The sequence below is a fragment of the Pygocentrus nattereri genome, chromosome 15, assembly GCF_015220715.1.
Source record: "Pygocentrus nattereri isolate fPygNat1 chromosome 15, fPygNat1.pri, whole genome shotgun sequence".
Lineage (NCBI taxonomy): Eukaryota > Metazoa > Chordata > Actinopteri > Characiformes > Serrasalmidae > Pygocentrus > Pygocentrus nattereri.
Window position 1 is genome coordinate 29481340 of NC_051225.1, and position 10548 is coordinate 29491887.

General features: G+C 36.6%; 1 protein-coding gene across 2 annotated transcripts; it reads left to right on the top strand.

The window, feature by feature from the left end:
- The first annotated feature begins 359 nt into the window (after window positions 1-359).
- LOC108438769 lies at window positions 360-9253 on the top strand. Of its 2 annotated transcripts, none has more exons than XM_017716796.2 (5): window positions 360-711; window positions 1498-1845; window positions 2252-2311; window positions 5079-5207; window positions 8775-9253. In XM_017716796.2, the coding sequence occupies exons 1-5, from the start codon at window positions 660-662 to the stop codon at window positions 8924-8926; spliced, it is 741 nt and encodes a 246-aa protein (XP_017572285.1). In that variant the 5' UTR covers window positions 360-659; the 3' UTR covers window positions 8927-9253. The 2 variants fall into 2 exon arrangements, with proteins under 2 accessions (XP_017572285.1, XP_037401093.1); XM_037545196.1 differs by having other exon boundaries at window positions 5082-5207.
- The last annotated feature ends 1295 nt before the right edge of the window (window positions 9254-10548 follow it).

A 10548-nucleotide genomic window follows, 5' to 3' on the forward strand; every position in this document is an offset into this window, starting at 1 on the left:
GTTAAACTTATTTCGACAAGCATTCTTCTCAATTATGTTATATTTCATGTTACATTCTACACTAAAATATCACACGGCTACTTTTCCTCTAGACCATAGAATGAACCGCTATTTTGAGTCGGTTCACAACTTTTGGACACTTTTTCAAACACTTTTGGAGTGTCATGGTGAGGCTTATTTAAGTCATAATCTTTCACAGCGGGACATTTTATGAGGATAGCTGTTGAATCTAACGAAAACTTGTGAATGTGTGAATCGAATGATTGATTCATTGGACCGTTTGAAAGAATCGACTCTGTACAATGGAATCGAATCTACCATCGTGGACTGTGGCGATCAGTGAAAGCTGTGCGAGCTTTCTTGAGCGATCGCTTCCCTCTTGTTAGGTTTTTGTTCTGTTTTTTCAGCTCGGGCTCTTCACTGTGACCACAAAGGAACTTGCCTAGCTACCTGTCTGCTCACACAAAAGCCCACAAACCAGTGAGCAGCAGGTTAGTAACCTTTCGCATGGTGTAATTAGAGGATTTGTATAATATCATTGTGGCACTGCTCGCTCAGTGTTGTGGATGTGGCTCCTCTGAAGACACACGTTGTGGATCTATGCTCATTGCTTTGGTCAGACCAGAAGCTTCTGGACGCAGTTTCTCTCAGCTGGAGGAATGGACTGGTTGTGCAAGGGGACCTTTCTGCCCTTTCTGCTGGTGTTCACAGGTCAGACGGAATACACTCACCTTAGCTAAGAAATGTAGCTTAGGCAAATAAAAGTAAACCACCGTTTTGTTGTCTGTCTGTGAATGTCAGTATGTCCTGAGCTAATCAGTTCCCTCAGAATGCTTGGTTAGATGGAGCTTCTCACACAGGATAGTATGGTCTTGTACACACTCAAGGGTTTCTTTAGCAAGGCCAGTGGTTCTGCTTAGTCCCATGAGTTCTGTATAAAACCATTTCACGCTTAAATGGTTCTCTGCATAATCAAGTTATTGTTCAGATTACCTTTTTGGTGCCACATAGAGGCATTTTGGAAACGGTTCTGTATAGAACCTTATACAACACTTCCTCTATCATTCTGAAGAACCATTCCACCATGCAAAGAACCATTTAAGCATGAAATGGTTATATAGAACCTATGGTAGAATTGTTAGAATAGAACCAGTAGAACCATTGCCTATATAAAAGAACCCTTAAAGAACAATAAGGAAAACTAAAACAAAAAAGATGTGTCATACAAAAATTGTAAAACTAGTTCAACTAATAATAATAATGATAACAATAAATTTACACAGTCAATGTGTGATTGTAAAAAACATTTTTCTGTGTTTTTAATTGATCATTTAATTGATCATTGGTCGTATCTCACTGAGCAGTTCACCATAAAATTGCTCGTCACTTCTCTAAAATCTCTGCCATCGGAATTAAGGCCATGATGGAGTGAGAAGTTGGCTTGCTGCGTTTCATGTTTTTCCAGTTGACGTTCAATTCTGTTTTTTTGTTCTACAGTGGGAGTGATTGTTAAAAGCGCAACCCAGGACACAGATCAACCTCTGATACCAGCGACAGTTGAAGCGTGTTCCGGCTCGTCGGCAATCATCAACTGCACATTCCAGATAAATGCTTCATATTCCATAGTGAACTGGTATTTCAGTGAAACACCTGACCATTCCAGTGAATCCAAGAAGATAGAAATCCATGATGAACGATATCACCAAGAAAAAAGAGAGACGTGGTCAAGCCTGACCATTAAAGAGGTTCTATCTAATGGCAGTGGATGGTATTTTTGCCAGGTTATACAGCACATTCCTCAACTTAGGCAGTACCACAGTAATGGATCTCATTTAATCATCATCAGTAAGTACTGTCTCTGTGAGGGAACATTTCAGTAGGAAGTATGAGAGAATCCTGAGGAATTAACAAAGAGTCTGAATATGTTGCCTTTAAATCAGTTTTTATCTTTTAAATGCTTTTATATCATCATGTAAGGAGGAAACCTTTGCAATTAAGGACAAAGGACTGAACCAATTATTACTGCATCTCTTGTTAAGACAACCTAAAATAACCTAATTCTCAGCGGAGTTCTTTCTTTTTTTAATTTCATTGGACCATTTTCTTTTCTTACATTTGCATGAACAAAAAAATCCCTTGAACTCTTTACAGTAGATATTTTTTCATATGTATTATGACAGAGTCTCATAACCACTCAATTCGGTCATATTGCATAATACTTGTCTATATTTGTCTTATCTCCTGTTATCAGATTCAACCACAGGCATTGTTCAAGAGCCTAACACAACAACAGCAGCATCTACAATGTGTGGTAAATTATCAAATCTTTGATTGTTCAATGCAAGCTTTTTTGTAGTCACCCACGGTACATCAGTACATGAACCTGTTTTGAATTTTATTGCTGATTTAATAAGACAGGATGAAAACAATGGTTATTATTTATGGCAGCATGTTGCCAACTACTGCACTGAGCCTGGTTTGCTGAAGCAACTGAGAGATTTGTGAGAGTGTGTGGGATTTTCAGGAGATACTTTCTCTACAGCAGAGTGGTTCTCACTTCCAGTCCTGGAAAGCGCTTACATTGTTGTCTGTGTACGTTTGGGCACCCCTGGTCAAATCACATGTTTTGTTGACTTTCTAAGTGAAAAGTTACACATCCTCTTCAGAGAAGACACTTCTGCACAATTTAATTGCCCGATTACTGCTTATTTGCTTAATCTGACAAAAAACTAAAACATAAAATATGGCCTGTGCAAACGTTATGGCACATTTTATGTTTTTTGTTTTATTTACCCTTACAGGAAAAAAAATGATTTCACATGTGACTTTTGCATGTCATGCCATGTTACTTTTCACATACATGTGAAAAAAAGTGATCGGTGAAAAAACATGAAACCATAAGGAAAGTATTGCCCTTTTATATCACATGATCACACATTATTCGCACGTATTTCTCTGTGGTTGGAACAAAACCTTGTGTCTCCAAAACGGAAACTTTACAGGAGAAGGAAAAAACCTACTTGATATTTAATGTAAGTCAATGGAACCAGAGTTTTCTTCTAAGTAATTTGGGATCATTTCTTTTGGCCCATTCACAATAAAATTTAAACATAATGTAAAGGGCAACATGCATTTTTACATTATGTCAAACACTGAAAAATGACAAAAATGGTACAAGGTTTTGTTCCGATAGCAGCAATTTACTTAGAAGCACTTGTGGTTTTTAGACACTTCACATGTGAAGTATATTTTTCTGTAAGCTCTACTAATATAGAAAAACTCAGCAAAATGCTGATAATTAAAATGTGTTCCCTGTAAAGGATTCATTAACTTGTCTTAAAATGTCATTTAACCAAGGATGCTCAGACGTTTTTACATAAAACTGTGTTGCGTTGTACTGATTCCACACTCATCATGCTGCAATTTGTCGAGCACCTTTAATGACATTTGTGAATCTACATTCTTGAGTGGTCATCTGGAAACTGGGTCGCAGTTTTACGTTGACAGCCGCTCCAGAGCCACAAAAAAAGTTTTTTTTTCTTTTCTTGCAGTGAAAGTTGAACTGAAAACAGAAATAACCATCTATGTGCTTCGTAACACCACAAGCAAAAAAGTGAGCTGTTTGAAAATAAGTAAAGTACATGCTTCTATACATCTTTAACAGGGTTCATTTAGGAGGCAATTGCATTAGCTGAGAATCTGGCCTAGCCTCATATAATCCAGACAGGGATTAAGCCTAGTTCTGGACTGCACAGGACTTTGAATGACTTTGAATCCATCAAAAGGAAAATATAGTATAGAAAATATAGAATATATATATTCTATATATATAGAATATATAGTATATATATTCTATATATATAATATGTAGAAAATATATACTAGGCTTAATCCCTGTCCACAAAACCAATGCTACAATGTTATTTTGATGAGTTACTTTATTAGGACAATAAAAAAATGCAGGTAAAGGTAGTGACCACTGGCCAGTTTTATAGCAGCCAACTCACTTTAGTAAACTTTATTTATTCATGTATCTTGAACTAATCCGTTTCTTCAAACCGCTCTAGTAAACAGAGCTTCTCAAATGTGATAGTATGGTCTAGTAGAAAATACAGAGCTTATGCAATATTTTTATCATTGTTCATTTATACATAGAAGATTGCATTAAAACCCAGAAAAAAAGTGAAGATGAAAAGATGCCCTATAAGAAAATGATTATTGTAGAACTAGTCAAAAAAGTCTCTGTCCGCAAAACCGGCCCTCCATTAGTTATTGGGTTAGGACAATGAAAATGTAGAAAAAAGTAGACACCACAGGTTATTATATTGAAACGTGTGTTGAAATAACGAAAACAACTACCATTTATTGACAAATAATGAAGACACTATGGGAGGCAACAAAAGAATTATTCCTTAGATGAGAGTTCTTTATCATCATAGTAGGATATGCATATTTTTACATTTATGATGAAAAATAAACTCTATATGGTGGATATAATACTTAACTCTTAGTGTAAACCTGTTAAATGGTTAAACATAAAGCCATAAAAAATTCAGGTAAGCTAATGCTATGTCTGAAGGTGGACAAATAATTGTGGGCTGCATGTACAGTTCTGTGCAAAAGTTTGATCACTCCTAGTTAAATTAATGTGTGAAATTACGTAAACACTTCTACACATTTTAGTGCACGATTTTAACGTGGTGGGGAAAAAATGTAAACATGCCTTTTGCAACTTTTGCACAAGCCACCTTTTATATATTTTTTCTCTGACGAGTTAAATTCAGTAAATTAACAGTAATTTTGTGTAAAGATATGGAGAAGTTGTTCTCTGTACAGGATGTGTTCATTTATTTTCACTTAGAAAATCAATAAAACGTCATTTGTTCGGAAGTGCCTTAACTTTTGCATATGCGTATTAAAAATCAAGTTACATAAAGATTCATTTTACAGTCCCACCATGGCATCCTGATTAAAGATTGACTCAGAAGGTGCTTAGGAATCCAAAAAAAAAATATATATATCCTAAAACACAGAATTTTGACTCTGATGTAGTAATGTGCTTCTTGACTTTATTCCAGCAGTGACAACCCCTAGACCTTCAAGCTTTGAGTCCTCGGCTTGGTGGTTGTGGACAGCCTTGACGATGGTGTGTGTTGTGCTGGTAATCGTCATAGTGACCATATGGAACATATTCTGCAGAAGAAGAGGTATTGAAACATCTCTTTAGGTTATACTTTCCACGACACACAATAGCAACAAAAACACAGGTTCCTACAGCTAGACTTACTTTCAGACTTTAAAGTAATGCTTCTGCATTTTTCAGCCTCTTTTGATGCAAGTTCTACCTGCTGCATCTGTAGCATACGGTCAGTTACTGTGGACATTAATTCAGAAGTGTTTCACTGGTGTTTCTGAGGTTTTCTTCTTTTCTTTACTGTACAGTAAAAGAACAGAAAGCCTGTTGATCTGAAATATGCTTATAATAGAAGCCAATGGGCAGATGCTGAAGCAAGTGCCCATCTTCTTCTGTAATAATCAGTGAATACAGTTTTCTGTTTTTTTAACTGGTGACCAGATTTCACATTTTGGACAGATGCAGAGGTGGTTTGAGTGGCCACTTGGCCTGGATTTTTCTATTTTGTTTCTCTTTTAACAAACCTGTTTGGTTGGACTAATCAGACAAAACAGTAACCACCCTGATAGTTGCCTTGGTGGTGTGGTGACCGTGACCATGATGGCCCCCCTACTGAGGCCACTTGGCATCAGATATGCTGATGTTTGCTTTAATCTGTCTATGAAATAAGGTGTTAAATAAGCTAGGGTTACACCGCTGCAGTAGCAAAACAGTATCTTATGTTATAACCTAGACTGGACCACCACAGTCACCACGGTTGTTATAATTGTATTTTTTATTGTAAGTTTACAATAAAACTGTCCTCTTTCAGAGCATCACCAGACTGGTTTTTAGCTACAAGATGCATTGTCTTGGGGGCCAAGCAGCCAGTGCGCATTTTTATCTGTCTACCCAGACTTTATTTTTAAGTCAACAGGTTTTCTGTTTATTTTCTAAGTGCTGGGAAATGTGTCAACGTTACTGCCTGTAGAAATAGACTGTATGCAACTGATGCACCAGCTAGAGATTAGATTAAACTGAAGTATTCCTTTTATAACATCAGACAGAAAACAGCAATGAAAACAGGAGGTATGATCACTGAACGTGGTTGCATTTAAAAAAAAAGCCATGCACCCCGAGAGCTAGGCTTGTGTTCGAGGTCAGGCGTGCTCTTTCCTGGGACGTGGTGGAGCGCTGAATGAGCGTGTAGGTGGTGTGTGGTTATGAAGACTCAGACTGAGATGCAGATGAATATGTCAGATACGGTAGAGTGCTTAAGTCTATCTGCGGTTACACTGCTTGGTGTGCAGCGTGTGAATGCAGAGCGAGCTGTTTGTCCTCTTTTCTGAGACCCTTATCTTGCAAAGTGCATAGCTGACCATTTGGTAACACTGGTAAAGAGGACAAGCAGTTTGTTTCTAATCAGTTATGTTTTACATTATTATTATGAATATGTGCCTGTTCTATATGTCTTTGGACTATATCACTTTATTTCCATAGGACTAAATTGAACTTATTTAATAAGTATGGCCTTTTTCTGTCCATTGCCGTTCATTGATCAGTGAAGACCTGTTTGTTTTCTATAGGACTTTTAACTGTAACATCCTGGTTTAATCTCAGATTGTTTGTCTAGTTTTAAACTTTATAAGATATGATCTTATAAAGATCACCTGACGAGTACTTACATAGTGCGCTAGTCAATTTTAGACCAAGTAGTGAGTTAACACTGGAAAACGAAGTGGGGTGTAGTGTATTGTTAATATTCTATTTGAGCTCACCGCAGTTATTTGAGCTGATTGCAGTTGTCTTCCTCAATTGTCAGCCTTCACAATCATATTTTATGTTCGTTTATGTTGCAACAAACAGAGCATGACTTTGGTGCGTTTTTGTCAGTTAAGAGGGAAATACATATACATAAAATAAAGCAGAAAGCACCGACCAGCGCTTTAGCACCTTTTGAGTGCAGCGTTGGGTGATGTTTGTTCATTTGAGCTTGAGTTGCATCTGTTTTCAGTTGGAAGCAACTAAGTATCAACAGTTAGTAAGCAAGATCAGCCAGTTTGGGGGCACTTTAGACCCTGTACTTTAATAGTTGCATACTATACACACAATACAATTGTTAATAACAATCATTTATATGGCAGTTGATCATCACCTAATATTACATAATAATGAAAGGCCTAGAAAAGGAAAATTCTGAGGACTTAGGTGTCTCAGTGTTTCAGATTTATTATTTATTATTATCAGATTAAAAATACGATATTTCATCCATGTCCATCACGTGTCCATCAACTGAATTCCAGAGCGTCTCTGCTAAAATGACAGAAAACACCTTGCTGTTTCTTAAGCATATAACGCATATGGACATTGCTTTGAAACTGACCTCTTTTATTTCAGTGATACATGTGTAGCAGTCTGTTAGTCTGCTAGTTTCTCCAGCAGGTGGAGCTATTATTATTAGCTATTATTACACAATGACATTGTCATATCAACATGGGACAGCTGTTTAACTGATATTTTATGATTTATTGTACTCCAAAAGAGCAGATTGTTGAGGTGATGCTGGACTGCTGAGCTAAAACTTTTTTTACACTTTTATTCAGTTTTCTGTATTTGTAATGGTATACAAGTTAATATTATATTTATCTGTAATGCTAATCCAGGGGGATTTAGTCTCGATTTAGTCTCAGGATTTTTCTCTCAGCATTGATATCGGCAGCTCAGCAGATATGTACATATTGAATATCAGATATGCACCCCTATTAATTATGTGATTTTTAATGAAGATTTTTGTGAAATCTGTTTTAAAAAAAGCAAAATGTTGGGTGGGTTGGGGTGGGAGTGTGGTAGGGTCATTATATGTCTTTGTATTTCAATAACCACACAGTTATGTTCAGTAGGCTCTTTGCTGTATCATAAAGATAAAAAAATGTATGTTATAGCTGATTTTAACTTGCTAGCTCAAGCTAGGTGCGATTCTATGATGTGAGGAACTTCACGGTAATTTAACATTTCTGTTTAATATATGTCAACTTGAGACACCTTAAAAAATCCAGACTCTAGAGAGAGAAGAGCATAATATATAGTGTTAGAATTCAGAGCATAGTGCACAACCTGAGACACAGACTGGTTTTATCTTTTGCCCTGATAAAAGCCAGCTAAGCTGCAATGTTGGCTTTATTTATTTTTATCACTGACAACTTTTAAAGGGAAACATTTCCGAGGTTAAGGTGTAAACAAAGTCATTCATATTGGTTTGATGTGATAGGAACCAGAAGTCTGGAGAGTTTAATGTCTCTAACGAAAGTTATAGTGAATAAAAATGTTATATTTGCATTGTAAACATTTCAACCGTATTTCTAATCACCACCCCGTAAAGAAATCAGAGTCAGTAAATTCCTCTATAATTAACTATTTCATGGCTTTGTCACTTCAGTGCTTGAATTATACAGAAGTTTTGACAAATCAGTGTAATTCCTCTTTAATAAATAGTCTTTAACTTTACATTAAAGTGAGTCTTCCCCTTCACTTACTGGGGTGTCTTTTTATTCGGTTTTGGGTTCACTGTTTTTTACTTGGGTCACTGAACATTATTCTTGCTTAGACTTTGCACATTCTTGCTGTCTTACAAACACCTAACAAAAAGTGTGTGTTTTTCTAGAGAGCCCTGTTTATGAGAACACACAGGCATATCAGAAGGATCGTTCTCCTTGTCGAAGCAAGTCAGTGGAAAAAGACAACCTGACGAAGCAAAGAGACCCTCAGAGATCACATTACACAAGTCGTCCCAAAGGCCGTCAACTGAACTCATAAATGTAAATACAAACGTATGTGGACTCTCTTCTCTCATCCTTCTTCATCACTATTATCTGCAACTTTCTGCCGCTGGATGACTGAAAGCAGATCAACAGAAGCTTCATTCAAGGTCGTATGGCATGAAAGATGTCTGTCAAAAAGAAGAAGTAAAGAAGATTTATTTTCTTAAAAATAATTTAAAATAAAGCACATGCAAATGAATAGATGCGATGAATAATAAATGAAATCAACACAAATCAGTATATTCACACAGTGATGCATTAATGAATGTAGAAACAGATGATTCAGAAAGCTAAAAAATATTCTATATAAATATTAACAAGGGGCAATAAAAATGTTTTTTTTTTTTAATATATATTTAATAAATCAGTACATCTGTGTATTGTGTGTATTTCATTCCTGGTCTTTTGCAGGTCAGCTGTATATTCTTGTGAACATTTTTTGCAGTAATTTGTTTTTTATTGAATTCTTTTTTTTCCTTTTGCTGAAAGATTACTGCTGAAGAAACATTATTGGAAGTTACAAGATATGCTAGTCTTTTACATGTCATCTGTATATTCATATCTGCGTATTACTTATCTGGCAGGGGCGTAGCATGATAATAAATTTCATTTATTATCATTTAAAAATGATAATAACATTTCTTAACTTTTTTTTATTCTTTTGATAATTTTACTTGTTGATATTTTATTATTGTTATTTTATTGTTACCTTTTACTAAAAGCAAGTGAACAAATCAGCCCTACTTGGAACATCTGCTACCAGTCATATGTTTGCTAGCCAGTGCTGCCACCCAGTGGATTTGCTCCAATATTGTGCCGCCGTGTTGCTTAAAAGCACTTGGGTTGGATCAGACTTTACTGTAGTGATTTAAGTGTTCAGCTGAACCTGATATCACTATTTTGAGCCTGATATTTCCTGATGTGCCTTATGTTGGTACCACCACATATATTTTCCTTGATTTCAGCTTTGTAGTTCATCCTCAACTTTAATGATCAACATGGGAACAAAACTCCATAACAGTGGTCTCCAACCCTGGAACTGGAGAGCTACTTCCCTGCAGAGTCTATTTCCAACCACACATCTAATCCCGCTATCAACCTCTCCCCAACCCCCTAATTGGCTGGATCAGATTTATTAGAGTTAAGCAAGGGGTGGGGCAGCTTATGAGATACAGAATGGAACTAAACTCTGTAGGGAGGTAGATCTTCAGTACCAGGGTTGGTGACCACTTCTCTGTCCATTAAAAGGAATAGATGGAGCACATTTAGAACTGTTGCACAGTGTTCTGTATGTGAGTGTTGTGTTGAATCCTGGAACCTGATAGGCTATCTGAATTCTGCACTTTAATAGGCTATTTGAATCTACTGTTTGATTTGCAGATTCGTTTTTTTCCAGTGTTTTATCGCTCCAAAGGTGAAGTCTGATCCAGTCTGATCCAGCCCTTCTCATTGGATTTTCTGGGTTTTTTTCTGACCTCCACTCAACTAATCAGATTGCAAGTGGCAACGTTCCATTTAGCCAGTCAGATTACAGGAGGGATAATCTAACAGGGGTGGGAGCACAGGAGGGAGAGTTGATTAGACAGCCAGACTACAGGAGGGCAGGAGGGAAAGTTC

What these genes read in the sequence shown, in the direction of transcription:
- LOC108438769 (XM_017716796.2), top strand. Translation starts at nt 660, where the DNA reads ATGGACTGGTTGTGCAAGGGGACCTTTCTGCCCTTTCTGCTGGTGTTC. An exon ending in ATCTCATTTAATCATCATCA is followed by an intron (nt 1,846 to 2,251) that starts GTAAGTACTGTC and finishes TCCTGTTATCAG; the next exon opens with ATTCAACCACAGGCATTGTT. An exon ending in AGCAGCATCTACAATGTGTG is followed by an intron (nt 2,312 to 5,078) that starts GTAAATTATCAA and finishes ACTTTATTCCAG; the next exon opens with CAGTGACAACCCCTAGACCT.